This window comes from Anser anser (genome assembly GCF_964211835.1).
Source record: "Anser anser genome assembly, chromosome: 19".
NCBI classification, from domain to species: domain Eukaryota; kingdom Metazoa; phylum Chordata; class Aves; order Anseriformes; family Anatidae; genus Anser; species Anser anser.
The window spans coordinates 8,097,334-8,115,106 of NC_139740.1; the positions used below are offsets into that span (position 1 = coordinate 8,097,334).

General features: G+C 43.1%; 1 protein-coding gene across 11 annotated transcripts in view; it reads right to left on the reverse strand.

The window, feature by feature from the left end:
* LLGL2 (LLGL scribble cell polarity complex component 2) overlaps positions 1 to 17,773 on the reverse strand; it is a gene marked incomplete at its 5' end in the record, with an annotated part of 33,944 nt that overhangs the window by 12,565 nt on the left and 3,606 nt on the right. For 6 of the 11 annotated variants that reach the window (XM_083805511.1, XM_083805510.1, XM_083805509.1 and 3 more), the window contains 9 exons: positions 1,644 to 1,798; positions 1,971 to 2,025; positions 2,812 to 2,944; positions 3,073 to 3,235; positions 3,989 to 4,147; positions 4,772 to 4,887; positions 6,180 to 6,261; positions 7,246 to 7,343; positions 13,668 to 13,775. In XM_083805511.1, the coding sequence (XP_083661637.1) occupies positions 1,644 to 1,798; positions 1,971 to 2,025; positions 2,812 to 2,944; positions 3,073 to 3,235; positions 3,989 to 4,147; positions 4,772 to 4,887; positions 6,180 to 6,261; positions 7,246 to 7,343; positions 13,668 to 13,742 (1,036 nt within the window). Of the gene's footprint in view, positions 1 to 1,643; positions 1,799 to 1,970; positions 2,026 to 2,811; positions 2,945 to 3,072; positions 3,236 to 3,988; positions 4,148 to 4,771; positions 4,888 to 6,179; positions 6,262 to 7,245; positions 7,344 to 7,861; positions 7,928 to 8,178; positions 8,592 to 13,667; positions 13,776 to 14,165; positions 14,246 to 15,450; positions 15,573 to 17,773 lie in introns of those variants that run through there. The other 5 variants (XM_083805514.1, XM_083805505.1, XM_083805513.1 and 2 more) reach the window with 5 other exon arrangements.

The window sequence follows — 17,773 nt, forward strand, 5'->3', positions numbered from 1 at the left end:
CTAAGCTTAGGCAATCAGCCACAAGGAAGCTTGTCAACCACAGAAACCTCATTTTATTGTAAAAAACTTCCTTGTCTAAGTGCAACAGCTTCAGCTTCCTGTGGCGGCTCCTGTCTGTAGCCACTAGAAGATGTATTAATTGGATACTTCAATCCTTGGGAAGTATAAATATAAAACCTGTTAATCTCAGTTACTTCTTCCTAAATGGTCTTAAAATTCAGTTCCTGCACACGAATAGAAGTCAATCCCTTAACTAAAAAAATCTCAGCTTTCTTTCATCTTTAAGACTTTTGTTCTAACATCTTGAATCTCAGTTCTGACAACTTCATAGAAAGTAAAAGTGACCAGTTTCTTTAATGGTAAGAAGCTAAACAGCACCTCAAGATTAATGGCATTATTAAGCTTGAAGGTTTAGACTTACAGGTTCGGCACATTTAGAAGATGTTTATAAAAAGCAGCCTTGTGTAGGTAAAGTCTATAATAACAAACATACATAGGCCCTTCATCTCAGTTACTGTCTGCCTGTTTTGTTACTGCTTTTTCAGTGACCTGAGAAGGTCTGTTAAAGACCAGTAGGGAAGAACCACCCCCACCCCACCCCACCCCCAAAAAAAAACACAACCAAAGCTGTTTCTTTATGCCTGCATTCCCAAGACATTCCTCCACGGGATCTGTGGTCTGCTCTGTACAATAGGCCAGAGGGAGCCAACCTGCATCTACACATTTGAATGCCTACTGCTGCACAGCGTGTAGCTGGGAGCTGTCACCACCACCGCTTGCAGTATGCAAGACAAATAGGCTTGGAAACTACTCGACTAGGCAAACCAGAAAACCTGGGAAGATTCAGTAACACAGAATATTTGCCTACATGCTCCTAAAAGGGCTCAGACCAAACTGCGGAAGTCTAGATGCAACTTCTAATACTGCACATTTGTGGAGCTTGAAATAGCAATTTTATAGTCAGTTACTTCAAATTAACCAGAAGCAAAAACTACACCAGCATGAGAGGAAGAGTCCTTGGAGAAATTCCTGACAATTCCATTAAAAAAAAAAGTATAGTGGAAGCAAAGGCAACAAAGTAGAAGTAAAAATCTGACAAAATCTAAGCATGTTGCAGGATGAGTGCTATTCAGTATTAGAACTGTTTACATTCAGGTTCACCAGCAGTGAGTAAAGTAAGTTCTCTGTATACTGACCCTTGGTTCTGTGTCACCCTCTGATTTATTACCCAGAGCCCTAGTCATAAATCCAGGTAGTAATTAAAAGAAACACTGTCTCAGTGGGAGTGAATTCTGTTTTTAATTATTGCCTCCTTTGAAGTGCTGTTTCTGAACAGCAATATTCAGATCCTGATTTCATAACCTGGTTATGTCCAGTGTCCAGCTTCTACAAACATGAGCTTAAGAGACCTTTTCTCATTAACGAGCAGCTTAATTTTTTTTGAGGAACGTATGGCATTTGCAATCAGACCATTCTTTCTGCCCGTACTTTACACTTCATTTTTAAATGGCAAAGTCTCCGTTTAAGTCTCAAAAAGCCCCCAGACAACTCAATTCCTTCACATTTCACATGTTGCTCATACCAAGATTTCTAGACGAGTGCACGGCTATTTAATTCTTCAGTAATGCCCTGTCATCACGCACCTGCAGTAGGCTCTGAACTGAAGATGATAAAGAAGTCTATCACCCGCGATGTGAAGTCAAAGGCTGTTTGCTGGCTGCCATGGACAACAGAGATACTGTGCCGGTCACCATAGCTAGCCCGGGGCATCCCTCCTTGGAATATAATGTAAGGAAGTCTGAAGAGAAAGACAGTGGCGTATGCTGAAGTAAGGAGCAAGCACAATTTAAAAGACATTACCAAAAAAATATTAGAAAGTTACTCTAAACGGCTCTTAGAGCACTACACACTGCACTCTGTAAGTGCTTCTTGCCAACACCACAAGGTGAAGGGATACACCACGACCTTACCCATTCTTTGTTGTCTGCCAGTAGATCTTGGAGATGGCCTTGCAGGGAAAAGGACCTAAGAGAACAGAGTTAGTTACCATAATTCAAGAAGTGCACCTTTACATAAGAAGTTCTTTATCCTGCTTTACCAAGGGCACCTCAGCGCCCAAGAAAAGGAGAGTCACCTGGACCAGTAAACACCACCAGCACCACCTCCCCAGACCAAGCCACATCAGACAAGTCTTCTGGGACGTGCTGACCACAGTCCTCCTCAGCAAAGCAATGCTTACACTCAGGGGAACTTTTGAATTATGTTGCTGATGGCTGACAGGGAGTGGAAGCGCTTTTGTAGAAGCTGATTAATTAGGAAGGATTGTTTAAAAACACAGACATTCCTGAAATGAATGTAAAAGGTGACAGAGCTTTAGAAGCTTCTATATGCTTGAAAGACGAGGTCATCCCCATTTGATGTGTTTCAGCAAATCAGAGGCATTATTTCATCACTGCTCAGGTCAACAAAAAGTACACTTAGCTCACTATTAATTACAGAAGATCCAAGCAACTCCTGCTGAACAGGACACTTGAACTACACCAATGAGCTGAATCACCAACACCCTCATTCATAAGGGACACAAATTTGTTCTTCCTGTTCAAGACTGATTCGATGATGTAAAGGAGTTTAAAATCCAAGGAAAAACTGGACTGAAGCCCCTTAGTTTATGCTCAACACCCATTCAAAAGGCAGTTCAGCATTTTGCCATCAGGATTAAACACTGAGGAGAACCACTGTGAGTATCTCACAAAATCTCAAAACGAGTTGGAGTTTAGATGAACATGCAGCAACTAAACCTCACTTACTGACCATAAGGCACAACGTTTTCCAGAGGCTCAGGCTGCCTGTTGTCACTGGATACTGGCCACTGGGTGTAACTTCCATCATAGTGACAACTAATGAATTTACTGCCATCCCTCTGCCAGTAGAGGTTCTCCAGTTGCTGAAGAGGAGGAGACAATGATGCATTCTTAGTTAAGAAGCTTTGTCTGGCTCTCCCTGTACCCACTTGTCTTCCAAGTGGGGAGAGCTCTTCCTGCCCAATGAACTGACTTCAGGCTGAGCTAATACCTGGCTGCCAAGGAAATGGTGTGTCACTTTGTTATTTTGCAGGTCCCAGAGGACAATCAATCCCCTGCTGTATCCAATCAGGATCTGGTCAGGGTTCTTAGGATGCTCCCGAAGGGCTTCCACCAATTCACATGATCGTCTGTTACAGTAATCTTCGGGTACCCTTCAAAAGCAGAATAGAAAAGAGAGAAAAGTTTATTCTAGGTACAAGCCCACATAACTATAGCAACAGTTAAGGTATAAAAAAATTAAGCAACAACGAGAATAAAGTACATTTTCACAATCTGTCAAGAAGCAGAAAAACCTAACGTGAGCCACCACTCCAGACCTTGCACCCAGCCCCATTTTCTTATAGAAAACTCAAAGCTCACAATGAATTCCAGGACTGGATCCTGGGCGTGTAAAGACTGAATTGCCTGCCCTATTCTCTTGTAACCCCTACCAAGCAGAAGTAATATGGAAGTATCAGTAGGAAGCAACAACGACATGAAGTAGTACAGCTTTCAGCAGTGGTCAAATCTCCAGAGTGACAAAAATCCTCATTTGCACAAAGCAGCACTATGGTCAAAAAAGTAAATGGGTAGATCCAGTTAATGCAATTAGCTAATGTGTATACATTTGCAGCTATTGTTACACAACTGACAGGGCTCAAGGCTGCAGATTTGCTCCTGGTGTCTCCTGCATGGTTCTGCTCACACTCAGCACCACCACAGTGACAGTACTGGGCTGACAAGGACAGAAACTGTCACTTAACACACACCAGGACCAAAAGTGAGTTTCACAGAAGCCCTGCAGATCTGGATAATGAGTAACACAATAGTGAGGCCCCAATACACAATTTGGGGTGACATCTGAACAAAGGATCTCTGCTCATGGGATTCCACTTCCACATGGCAGCGCCTGTTTGCTCACTCACCGCTGCAGCGCAGCCTCAGAGGTTATGGTCCTGTCCTCGAGCACTCTGAATGATGGAAGCTCCACCACAAAAATGTTGCCGCTCTCTGTGCCAAGATACAGGACTTCCCGTGAGGAATGGGGAAGGACGGCTGTTATCTGTGTGGCACTTGGTGGAGACCTGGGGATGCAGAGAGTTAGTTAACTGCAGGCAAGAAGACTATCTACTGAACTTGAGAGAACTAACAAGTCAACAGGACAGTTACAAACATCATCTGTATTACAGGCACAGATTTTGAGCCAGGTATGATTGTATTGGAGGAAGAAAACACTAGCATTGAGATAAATTACTTCAAAAGACTTTTGACAAGTGCATGGACGAAGACCCAGATGCCTTTTTACAGCAGCTTCTTATTAAGCTGTCCCCATGGGAGCTTAAAAAAGCTCACCCAAAACTGGCAAGATCAAGTGAAACTAAAATTATACCAGTATTTCAAATTCTGACTTAAGGGATGCATCGATTTGCTTAAGGTTAAGATATACAGCTCCTGTACACACAGAAGTGGATGTACAACATTTTATTTTATAGTTTTAAGTTTAAAGTCACACTATACTTTGCTACAACAATCTTAAAAGGTGGTCTCCTAAGCCCCCAGCCAACTCCTGCTGGTTTCTGTGGATGCTCCTTTAATAGATTCACAGGAATCAGACTCTGTAAGATCAAGACAAGCTCTAGACAGAATAATAGCATAATCTTCCTCCTTGCTTATCCAAAAAATAGCTCAAAACCACTCCTGCAGATTACCCAGGTGGCCCTTTCAGTGTGAAGCGGTGCTCCTCCCGCAGCTCAGATGCTCCACTGTGCTGCTTCAGGCTCCAGAGATGCAAGCTGTTATCATCTAGTAACGTCACCAGCTGGCACTAAAATACCACACAACATCTTTTTTCACAATCACAACATTAAGTATAAATCTAGCATATAATCTATAATATAATCTAATCCATAAATCTAGCAATAAAGTTGCTGCTGTTCATACTTCTCTGCTAAAGCAGAACTGGAGTCTGTGGCAGTAGGTATATATAGTTGCATCCAGCTGTGCTGCAGCAGCTCTGCTGGCTAACAGCTAAGGGCTTAGTGGTTAGAGGAAGACAAGGAGTAACCTAAAGGTTGAAAACCCTCTTATACAGGACAAAGGCACAGGTTATCGCCGAGGGGGCATACAAGAAGTTAGATCTTTGGAAAAAAGATTAGCCTATGCTGTAAAGCTCAGCAAGGCAGCTCCAAGGTGTTAGTTCACCACCACCTCTCTTAGCATGGTTTGCTGCAACACACCCCGGCTTTGGGTGGGGCTGATACAGTCTACTACACCGCACTCCTTGCATTCTTCATGTCCAACCTCATTCTGGAGGGTTGTGTCAGAGTCCTTTTATGAGCCCAGCCCTGCTGGCTGTATGCTCAAACTGAAGCATTTTGCCTGCTGAAGCCACACCTGGTGCAACACTCCCCATGGGAGTTTCAGTTTATACCATTAGTTAAGCAAACAGACACCCAAAACTGCCTCAAGAATTAAAACTCTCTCTCTCAAAAAAAAAAAAAAAGCCACTTGCTATACTGGGCAATACATCAGGCAATAAAATACACAGCCAAGATACCAGTCTGTCAGTCGAGTGAAGGGAAAAGCAGTTAGACAGCCACCAGCCATTTGGAAATTCTGCCTTCCTCTTTTTAGTTAGTGGCAATAGCAGCAGCCCCCAAAAGCAAGATTCAATAACCAGAAACACATACAGGCAGCAAGCGTAAGAGGAGGCTAGATTAGCACTTCTGTTTTGAACTCCTGAAAAAAGTTAAATCAGTTACTGTACTATCTGTTCTGCAAAACACCACCCAGTCCCACTAAAAGAACAGGGGTTGCGAAAGGAAAAGGAAGTTCTCACCTCTGCAACAGACTGTCTGAACTACTCTGGCCTTAACATCACTCCTACCACATTACTTGAGATAAATGACTAAGTTACAAGCAATAAAACTAGTCTGAGTTTTACCAAGCATCTCTGCAGCAACAAATGCTGTGGAGAGGACAAAATATTGGGATAAGCATTCCCAACCAGTAGCACTTGAATAAACTTGATTATCGGAGACCAGTTACCTGGAACAGACTCAACATATGTTTAATAGAGATCTACGTAAGTCACAGAGGTACTGAAAATATACTCACCTGATCAGGTATAAAGTGAATCTGCATTACAGTGTTGTTTTCTTCATGTAAACCCATGAACTCCACCCCAGGAGCACCATATCTGAAGGGCTGGTTGAGGATCTCGAGTATTTAAGATGACCCACGGCTACAATTAATTGATAAGAAGCTTGCTAGCTAGCAAGATGAAGAGAGATTAGTATGAAACCATGTTGTACTGTTAATGGTCTGGACTGAAAAAAAACTAACAATGCAAATCACTTGAATCGTATGTGCTTATGGAAGGTAATGCACACTGCAGGAGAACTTATTTATTTCATCCTTTGTGCACATGCAGAAGTGTCTGGACTGTTGCCCCCTCCCGCCCCCCAAAGGGATGTTTAGTGGTTTCCCAGACACTACAATCCTGCTTAACTAATTTGTAACCAAGAGACAGATGGCTACTGCTTGCAAGTAGAGTCCAGCTTCGGAAGGCAAACAGCACCAGCAATGATTAAGCAGGCAGAGCCCCAGCTTTTCCTTTCTGGGCTGAGTGAGTGATATACGCCTGCTGCACAGCACGCCCGGCTGGCACTGGGCCACGGGAATCACCTCGGTGCCTTGCGTACACACAGCATTCAGCCTGGCCTCTCTGTTTCAGCTAAAAGTCACCACCCTCGGTGTTTAGGTCTTTAATGTCTGGATGGTCACAAACCCAGGAAGCTGAAAGCATTTCTGACTTCAATTTTAACCTTTGAAATACAATTGCTTAAAAAAAGAAAAAGGAACCCTGGCCCAAATATTTAAACAACACTGGAATTTACAACATGAAGAATTGCTAAACTTAGGCCAGATCTAGTCTGACCTTCTGTGTAACAAGAGCAGAGTCTTGTCTAATATCAGCACCAAGCTCAGCTTCTGTTTGAGCTACAGGTCAGCTCTTGGCAAGATGAACTCATTCTGAGCAAACCAAAATCACTTTAAACCTAGGCAAATTGTTCTGTAACCCTTGCTTGCAAATGTATACTTAGTTTAACTTTTAGTGTCTTCACAGTTGCATATTCTCATGCTGTCAGAGAAATCTAGCCAGAGTTGTTCAAAAGAATACAGTTTGATGGCTCCCGATCGCGTTCCGATGGCCATAAGGTGGAGAAACGGGCTATAGCCCAATGCGCTGGGCTGATGGGGAAACCCATGTTCCACAGTCTAGTAGAGAGAAAGAAAAGTCATGATCAATAGCACATTTCATGAGCATTGTTTTATACAGATTAAAAAATTAAGTATGACACAGCAGTTTGAAATACAGTACTTAACAGTAGCTTTTTTTCTGTTGAAAAGTATTAAAACAGAAGTTAGATTTGCTGCACAATAGCCTCAAGACAAATCTGTTCCAAGAACCCCTTGCTGCACAGCCAAGATATGCAGAAATATAACAGAAATGAAAAAGCAATATTCTGAAAACAATAACCCAAACAGCTCTTTGTGTTAAGATTATAAATAATTCTGCACAAGCACTGCTTACTCAGTCAACACGATACACTCTATCGCTCCACATCAACTTTATTTCTGTAAGCCACCTGCTCAGCACAATTTCAAAGTCTGATACAATTACTGCTTATTGTAAAGTCAGCTTAATCTGTTAAATTCCACATAAATCAGTCTTCATGACCATCTCTTGTCAACTGAAAGCTATGAAGAAGCACTGAATGAACATGTGTGCTCACCGAGAAATCTAAGTAGATGTCGGGGAAGTCAGGAAAACTCCTGTAACTGATATTCATTTTCGAAAGCTAGCACAAGGAACATCAGACTTCAATGAGAGCAGAAGCCTGCTAGAGCATCTGAGAGAAATTCAAAGCCATTTGGTAATAATAATAAAAAAGATGTCAGTAACTATCATGAGGAACAGTACGTTGTTTGGTCTCAGTGACTTCCCTAAAGTAGTTTACACTGCACCAAGAACAAGATTTGGAACATGCTGTATATACCATACAGAGTCGATACATTTACACACTATGGCAAAATGTTTTGCCATACTTACAGGTTGCAGCCAAGCTATTCATAAAATAGCTCAGTCAGGCGCCTGGAAATGCTAACGTACAGCTGTCGTCACTGTTCAGAGGAAGCATGTGTGAGCATTCAAGAACCTATGGCCACATAAGGAGGGATTTGCATGCCCAAAGATTACCAGGGCTACTTCCTGGAAAATATTCCATTATCCCTACAGTCCCATCTTCCGAAAAAGATGTTCTTCTAAGGCAAACTGGGCAGCTACAGAGAGGAATTTGCTACAAACCAGGCTGAGGACCACTCATACAAGAAATGGATAAGCAGAGGACCCCTTCATCTACAGAAGCAGATGCTTGTGCCTCACCCCCATCCTCAATTCCATCATCTCTTTGAGACAGGGCTACCACATCACTTGGCTTTATGCTTTATTCAACCTAAAAGTAACACCTGGACTTTATTTCCTGCATAGTGATTTCCCAATTTAATCCTCCGCAGGAGGAATCAAATAAAGCTGCTTTCATTTGTGTGGTCATGCCATTAGCCTGAGGTGCTCCCAGCTGAAAGGCTGCTACAAAGCGTAATGCCCTTTAACTGCTCCTGCTCAAAGGCACAGGAGGATACAGCCGGCTCTGGTCTCCCAGACTACTTCAGTTTTGACCATTTGATTGTAATTGGCGAGTTGTAAAAACAGACCTCCTTCCTCTAAATCATCAGTTAACCTAATTGAAGGTCATATTAGGAAGCGATGAGCTATTTCGGAACACACAAAATTGGAAAGATTGGAGCATTTCTCATGTTTGGCCTCACCAACTCACAAGGCTTGGCAAAGGGGCAGCTACTAAATGTTAACTTTTATACACAATAAATTAGCACTAGCACTACTGGCTCCAAGAGTTTATTTCCCTTTATGATAGCTTAATCTCCTGCCTTACTAATTTCTATTCCAAGAAGGTAATTTAAGTGTTACATTAGTACTATTAAAACAAATTTTAAGAAGTCAGTCTTCTAGATGTCCCACTCAAAGTTGTTGCTAACCAACCTCTGCTTGGCTTGTCATACAAAATTTCCTAGAAGAAACTGTATGAAATTAGGAACTATATCTGTGGATTCAGAACTGAAACAGGACAGCTTCCTAACCAAACACCGACAGAGAAGAATTTCCATTTGCCATGACAGCTACTGAGACAACAAAGAAAACTTTTCTGGTTGGCAAAAGTTGTTGGAGTATGGTATATAATTCTGGGAAGAAGTCAAGACAATGTTACTCTAACAACAAATGAGACATGTAATTGATGTACACACCAATACACACCGTTCTACGCTCTCCCAAAGAGAATGAGGAACTTTTTAGGGAGAGACCAGTGTAATTTCACTGTTAGCTTTCCTTTCAACCTGTTTGCAGTCGCTGTGCTGTCACATCACCCGCAGCACTAGGTGTCATTTTCAATGAAACATCGATTAGAAACTGCATTGAGTCTCAGATTTCTTCCAGCCAGGAACATAAGGGTGTAGCTGTAATTCTCATAATAGAAAACGATGACTTATACAATGCCATACTGCATGTTAGGAAGCTGTCAATACCAGCCTTAATATTAGCCTAATTGCAGATCAACACTTCAAAGCCAAGATAGAAACACATTACACACGTCAGTATAAGCTTTAACTTTTAAATAGACCTGCACACTGCTTGACATAGAACTGCATAACCATTCAGTCCTACTGATAGGATGGCAATTTTATGTCCAGATTATTTTTTAAAAGAAAATTTGATGTACCCCTCCTCCCGACCCCATGGACAAATTTGCAAACGCTGCACTACCTCTTACAACCAGGAGTACACCGCTAGTAACAGATGGCCACTGCAGAAAACAGTACACATGCAGGAAGAGCACAAGAAGAGAGGATCAGTAACAACCCCAGCCTGTTACACAACTGCTTGTGCAGTAAAATAAGCATACTAATGGTTTCTGATAGCCTCGAATCTTCAACCAAGATGCCCATGAGACAGAAGGGAAGATATCTCCCCCTTACATCATTTGTTCTCACATCCAACAGCAGGGCAAGAAGAGCACTGGGGTGGCTTTTTGGCTGTATGACACCACCAGGGCCAGGCATTCACAGTCACTGTACTTATTACCCAGAGCTTTTCCTTGCACTTATTTACATCCAGGACCCAGTTTTTTTCTTTGCTAAATCACATCGAGTCAGCTGTTCGCTGGCCTCATTTCCTCCCCTCTCGCTCAGCTTTCATCAGCCGAGCCTTTCACCTGCTCAGCAGGTAAACCCAGCGAGGGGGAGCGAGGGGGGGGAGCAGGCAGGGAGGTTACAATGGAGCCTTTCAGCAGAGCTGAAACGAGAGATTGGAGTGGCAAAGCGTGCCCTCCTGCTCAAAGGAGCCTTTGTTTCTTTGAGGAAAGGTAGGAGCTTTCATTTTCATTTTCCTCAAACTACAGATTTGTCAGACTCGGTAAAAGCAAGCCCCATGTCAGCAGCATTAAATAACAGAAAAGCTTCGTGTCAGTCATAGTTACTGCAGGAAAAATGTGGCCAAACTTAACAGTTGTTCCTAGCCCACACTAAAGCTGTGCTGATGAAATTCAGTGCTCTCTTCCTCCTTTCATTTCTCACCACTTCTCCTCTCAGATTGTTTTATGACAAAGCAGAGACAAACCAACCACAGGCAATACAAACCCCGTACCTTTGTTAACGTGCCTTTTGAAGAAACAATGAAGCCAGCATGTGTTAAATCTACTTTGCATAGACACTAATTCAGTATTTAAGGTAAGCTATCCATCATGCCATTAGCAAAGAGTTAGGAAGACTGAAAAGAGGGGAAAAAACAAAACCATAAATTAAACACAATGTTCCCAGTTTGGTAACATTCAGCCGTAAGACAGGCTGGTTCACCTGTGTGTTACCCATCATCTAGTCTGACAGTGCCAGCCTGAACATGTCTGTTCTGCAGGGCTTGCACTGAGCCAAAGGCATCCAAATACTACTTCCAAAAGCAGGATAAACTTCAAGAAGGAGACTGCCAAGTACACATACCTTATTCTTCATTCTATCCACTGAGCTAAAAACAGATTCTTCCAACAGGTACACACAAGTAGGGGAAGTTCTTAGTCATACAGAGAAACATATGCAAAGCTAAGTGACTAGCAGAATTTAGGAAGGTGTTTGTTGAAACAAACACAATCTTGTGGAGAATCTGAAGAGCTAGCCCAGTGATCAGTCAGTTCTTTAGAACCATCTGGCCCGCCTCCTATATGTAATAGAGATGTGAGAAGGAAGCAATGAAAAGATTGCAGCTATTGAAACTTGAGGGAATAAACCAAAGAAACCCACTGCCACCCCCAGATTAATCAAACACTTTTTTTTAATTTAAGTCCATCACTAGGTCAGGATGGCCAAACACAGTCCATTATATTAATGCCAAATTCACATGGCATTACGCAGTCATACTGAACTTGTAGAAGCAACAAAATTAGGTGGGGGAACCCCTGGTACTTTACAGGTAGCAACCTTCCATGGAGTCCCTGCCAGCATCACAGGTAGTCAGACTGAAGAGGTGCAAGTGTCCCATGCAACTGTTCTAATCAGCAACATCATAGTCCCACAAAATATTTCCCAAGCAGGTTCTTAAGCAAAATTGTTTCAAAGGCCTCAAATAAACGTCAAAAAACTTGCTCACCAGCACACTGTTTTTACTAGCACATTAGACAAGGACAGTGTTGGCACAGAAAGTACTCTAGGATTTTTGTTTCCTTGAAGCCACAGCCTTCAACAGGTCAGAATAGAAACCCGACTTTCCCAGGTTTTCTCAGTCTACCTAGCTGTGAGTAGCTGCTTGTTGTATCAAAGGGTAGACTTTCAAAGGATCCATTATCTCTAGAAATACTGGAATTGGACGCAAGACTTGAAAAAACTTTATGTAAGAAAAAGGTATGATGTAAAGGGTTCTGGTGTAATATAAAACCATTGGTTCATTCTCTTTCCAATTCTTGGTAGAAAAGAACAAGTTAGTTTGGCTTAAAAGTGCAAATGTGTTTCTCAAAGCCTTTAATCACCAAGCTGTTAATGAGAGTACATCACTAGCAAGTGTCCAAAGTAGTCACCTCCTGAGAAACAGGACGTCATTTTTACCTTCAGGACTGAATCAAATGGAGTCACAAATCCTGATGCTGAGTTCTAATGTTTGGAAGTTTCCCTCTGCTGCAAAAGCTATTTCTTTCAACCCTGTTTTGCATCACCCAAATTAGTCCGTCTCTGGGAGGTAAAGCTTAGCCAAACATTCTCATAAGAGAAAGGCTCATTCAAGGAAGAGACATCCCCGAAAGAGCAAAGACTTTTTTCAAGGCATATATGATTTTATTCTGACCTATCCCTGGGATGTCTTCCAAAGCTGACATTGTATTCAACTAGATGTAAGCAACTCAATACCGATTTTTCATTCACCAACATTTCTGCTGCCTCTGCACAAGCATTCCCTCATGGTGAGGAGCAGAAAACAGGTCTGAAGCAGTCCTGAGTTCCTTTCGTCTCCCCAGCTGGAGGCGGGTGTGCTTGGAATCAATGCTAGGAATTTTAGTACCAAGTTACATCAAATAATTAATCTCAAATATCCGAAGTATATAGCTGCACTAGGATTTTAATGAATCAAGGAGATTATTTCCTAGGCTGACTTCATTTATCCATTATACTTTTCAGCAAAATTCCATTTAAACTTTGGAAATACAAAACCTACAAATATATTCCTGATACCCACTGAAGCTTTTTGTAAGTAGCCATTAGCCTAACAATGAACTAATATTAAGCATTTACAAAGATGAAAGCACTATGCTCCTGGCCAGGCTCAAAAGAAAACACGCGGAGTGCTGGATAGCTAGCACAACCATTGTTGTTTCCTCTTCACAGAAAGAAGGCAAAAAAAACAGATACAGAATCAGACTAAGATAATAGCGAGTTCACTATTAATGGCCATTATGCTGCCTTAAGTGTTCCCACATCTCTACCAGACTTAAATTCACATTTGAAAACAGAGTGTACTTATAAACCCCAAGTATAATCATGATTAAAGAACTCTGGCTTCAGTTGCATCACAAAAATGTGTCTTATATGTGTACCTTGAGAAAAATATTGACTTTCACAGTGATCTGCAAGGACTACCTATAACATACGTAGTCACAGCACATAGCAGGATGAAGTGCACAACATTTAGAGTACACAAAGGTGGCACAAAGGTCTCCTCTTTTGGCAAGTGCCACTCAACAGCATGACAATATCCTTTTTTTAAAAAAATGAAAGCCAGAATTAAGAATATGTTCATGAGCTTAAAGAAAACTACTCAGGAACAGAGGGGGGAAAAAAATACAGTACTGAAAGCTAGAACAAACCACCTCTCCTAAATTTAACCTTTCCACCCACACTCAAGTAGTTTTTCCTTCCCTGCGCACTGTGCAGTGGCTCTGGGTAGATTTGCCTCATACACGCATCCCTTGAAGTTCGAGGATAGCACTGTACCTTGTTAAACTGGAAAAGGTCGCGCTTGAGCCTCTCTCTTACTGGATCATGTCCGGGTCTTAAGAACCTTCTCATTTTCCCCGCTGTAATATCTTGGCACCAAAAATCCTAACAAGAAAAAAAAAAGCACAGCCATATAAACAAAAGCAGCTTGAGAAGAGAAGCAAGCAGAAGGAGGTTATTTGTTTTGGTTTAGCAGGTAACACAAATAAGACAGAGCAGGAGGAGACAACACAGCTATAGGGTAACTAACACCTGACACCACCGCACCACCTCATCTCTAGTGGCAGGACTTCCTTACACAGCGCCACCCTCACACCGTGGAGGCAGACCAGAACAGGTAATCCGAGGGGATTTTAGGAGACTTTTTACACTCTGCCATTTTGTGATCATTTCAGCTGACCTTATTCAAAGAGGAAAGCAAAACTGCAGCAGTTGCTTAAACATTTAGACCGACCCCATCGAAAGGCAAGCTCCCAAGCTCGCAGCATTACTGACCGGTATCAGTTTTCACCCCAGGTAACCCTCTGGCTACTGAGCTACGAAGAGAAAGAATTGCATTTTCAGCTCACTCCATGGGTACGGCAGAAAGGGTGCAGTGCTGCCTGCAGGGCAGCTCCATTAATTATTAACCTGCTTCTGTAAAATATCAAACCTAACTTCCCTGCCCAAAGTGGGGGCAGGGGAAGGAAATCTTGCACCTGCAGTTCAATGTGCAGGGAGAAGCACAAGCCTTTCAGCATACCTCCCTGCCTTGCCTCTCCCAACAGCAGCAGGATCCATGCAGCACAAATTAGGCGGCCTGGCTTGCGATCTAGCAATCACCCAGTGGGTACCTGGCTACAGCCTCCTATTGTGTGCAGCTCAGGAAATCCTTTGTCCTATCTGTCCCCTGCAGCAGTGCTAAGCTCTACCGACTCAAGAGCAAAGGCTTGGGTCTCAACCTGACAACTTACCTTGGGAAAAGTGCTCCTGCCTGCCCTGGCCACCTTTCACAAGTTTCCAGTGCCCAGGCAGCTCAGCTGTTCGTGAAGCAGCTACTGGACACTCCGGTCTGTTTCTTTAATTCATTGGGCCAGAAGTTAAAGTAATTTAGCAGCTACTCTGTGCACAATTAACATATGCACAGTGGGAGCCAGAACTTTTGAGGAGTGGTGAAGAATCAGCAGAGACATCCCACAGTAAGCCATGGGAAGGTGCACGCACACAAGGCAGGGAGGGGGGCAGAAGGCTTGGTGTCCCGAGGGGAAGAGAGGGACCAGGATCACCGACGGGACTCTCAAAGCAACAGAGCAGAGGGCCTTGGGCCCTTGATTCAAACCGAGGGGCTGGACAGGTGCTTGAGGGAACACAGCTCTCACAGCTCCTCTGCAAAGGTGTGAGCTGCAGAGCTGGCAAAACACAAGGTGGCTGTGTTCCTACTAATAACAAGTAGTTATGGTTAATAACTTAAGTCAGCCAGCCATTACTGAAAGCTTGAATTGTTTTTTGAATGGTTTCTAGCAAGACCTTAAGAGCCATGGAAGAGCAACAGATGAAAAAATTATCAGAGTATTCTGTACCCATATTTTGGCAAATCCCTTTAGAAACCTCCCCGAGCTAGAAGCTGTACTCCTTTACTGCATTACTTCCCTTTTACGCTTCCTGCCCACTCTCCAAAATCTCCAGCCACCTCCTCAGTGCTGCCCAGAGCTCACCAAGGGGACCGAAATGCAGTCCAGGTTCAGAGGACCAGGAGATCGCATCAGCACCAAGAAACAAGCCTGAGTCACTGAGTCCCCACCTAGCAGCATTAGCATCTCCACTCAGCGCTGGGAAAGTGGCTCTGAGGCAGGCAGCTGGCAGCGAACAGTGCCATCAGCTCAAGCTGGGACGAGGAATACGCATGGAAACACAAATAGCGGGGGATCCCCCTAAAAAAGAGGAAGAAAAGCGTATCTTACTTGGAAAACACATCTTTCTATGATGATTTAGGTACCTGAACTGATTTTTTTAAAGATGTATCAGACTATGCGTCTTCTGCAACAAACTTTCACCAGACATTCCTGAGCGAAAGAGGGACATTTTTACACAAAGCTCTGTTTACTGTAGGCTAGCAAAAGCTACAGAGCAGTGACAAGCTGCTGTGCTATGCAAGGAGAGCATATCACACCCATGTATAACACAGTTTGCCCTTAGCCAGACGAGGCAAGGAAAGTGCCAAAGAGACGCACCCTTTCCCACTGTCAATCAATATCCCGGACCTGTTAAACTGGGCAAACCCACAGAGAAACTCTGCTAATTGTGCTCCTGACTTCAGAAAAGAACTCAACTCCAAAGCAGAGACAAGCTTACAGTTAGCAGCAACGTAGGAAGAGTGGGCTTGATTTGAGAGTCACTACTTTATATTTAACACCCTGCTAAAATGTTTAATCCCAAAATATTAATTGCATCTAGAAGCATGCTGTTTTAACCTGCTTATGCAAGAGCTCTAACATTCATGCTCCAGCCCACAACAACTTGCTCAACTGGCTAAGGAGCATCGTAGTTCACAGAACGAAACAGTAACTCACTCGAAGGAACGTCATCCTGGCACGCCGACGTGGCCCTTAGGATGAGAGAGGGCATGCTACAGGAGTCATCTCTCATTGACTTGTAGCAGGGCTTCATGCCTGACCAAAGAATTCCTGAGTGTCACAGGATGGAAGGAGATGCGAGGAAACGAGAGGAAAAGCAGTTTTCAACAAAAGCAAAGGGCTGGGAAGGAACAGCTAAGAGAAAGGCATCCACTGCAGCACAGGCTGCCCAGGGGTAATTACTAGATGAGAGCCTTGTGAACTTCTGCAAGGAGGAGAATCTTCCTTTTAATACAATAAGCAAGCACTTTTTCCAATTTTGGTCAAAACAAAAAGATTCCACAGTCTGTATAATCTTAGCTTCCAGATGCACATTTGCATATTAGCAGACCAGTTTCTCTCCCACACACCTTTGGTGGCTTACATAAAACTCCAGCCCCACGTGCTCCGCAGTTATCTGCCAGTCAGCACTTACAGCCATACGGCAGCAGTTGTGGCTACCAGTAGCCAGAGAGGAATTCTCCAGTAGCCTCTGAAGCCATGCCAGGTCTGCGTGTACCTCATATTCTTTTTTTCCAGGGAAACAACTCTTCAGGCTTTCAAAGATCAGCCTCATACCAGAAACTATATGCAATGTTCTCTTCTAAGATGTTACCTATCAACAGCCTGACCTCAATACAATAGCCCGAGGCTGAGTCAATCCCAGTTTTGCTCACATTCAGCACACGGTCACCTGACAGCAAAGCTCAAAGCGTGCTGTACATTGAGCTTCTGCGGCTCTGGTACCAGAACACTCAGCTAAAGATGATGAGGTACCCTTCTTCACCTCCTTCGATTAGATACAGCCACAAAATAAATGCTCTTCACTATTCATACAGAAAGGCAACGAAAGCACAAGTTGCAAGACGATCCTGTTTCCAATCAGACTGAGCAGCTAACATCAAAACCAGATTTTATTCTGGCCTCCTTGCTGAGCTCGGTTCATTTCAGATGTCGAGATTTATGGCAAGTACTCCTGCCAGGTCTCACATCAGATCCATATTCAGGAGAAGACAAAACGCCTCTTCCTAGGACAAGCAGTAATTGTTACTGCTGCGTGTTAGCGATCCCATCACTGAGCTCCACATTTTGCTTTGCCTTCAGCGCTTTTGTGCTTGGCCATGCGTCTTGGTGCACACGCACAGCTTGCTGAGACGCTCGGGATTTTCTCCATCAACCAGGCTGGGGGGAATTACCCTTTGTAGAAATGTTTTGCAATCTTTGCTTATGTCCTCTCATGACAGTGAAAAATCCAGACAGAAGTGTAACAGAACCAATGCTCGAAGTCCCATTCATGCAAGCTAATCCAACCTTACAAGGTGAGGAAGCTCTATTTTTCCATATGTAGACAGTATTAAATATGGATATGGTCCCAAGTTAATCCCACAACAAAGCCATACCTATATTGAGTTAATTATGCTCACACAGGAGAGTTGCAAATAGTTGCTTCCTAGGTATTCGATTTGAACAGCTGTTCAATGGGCTAAATCCAACAGCTTTCTCCGCAAAATG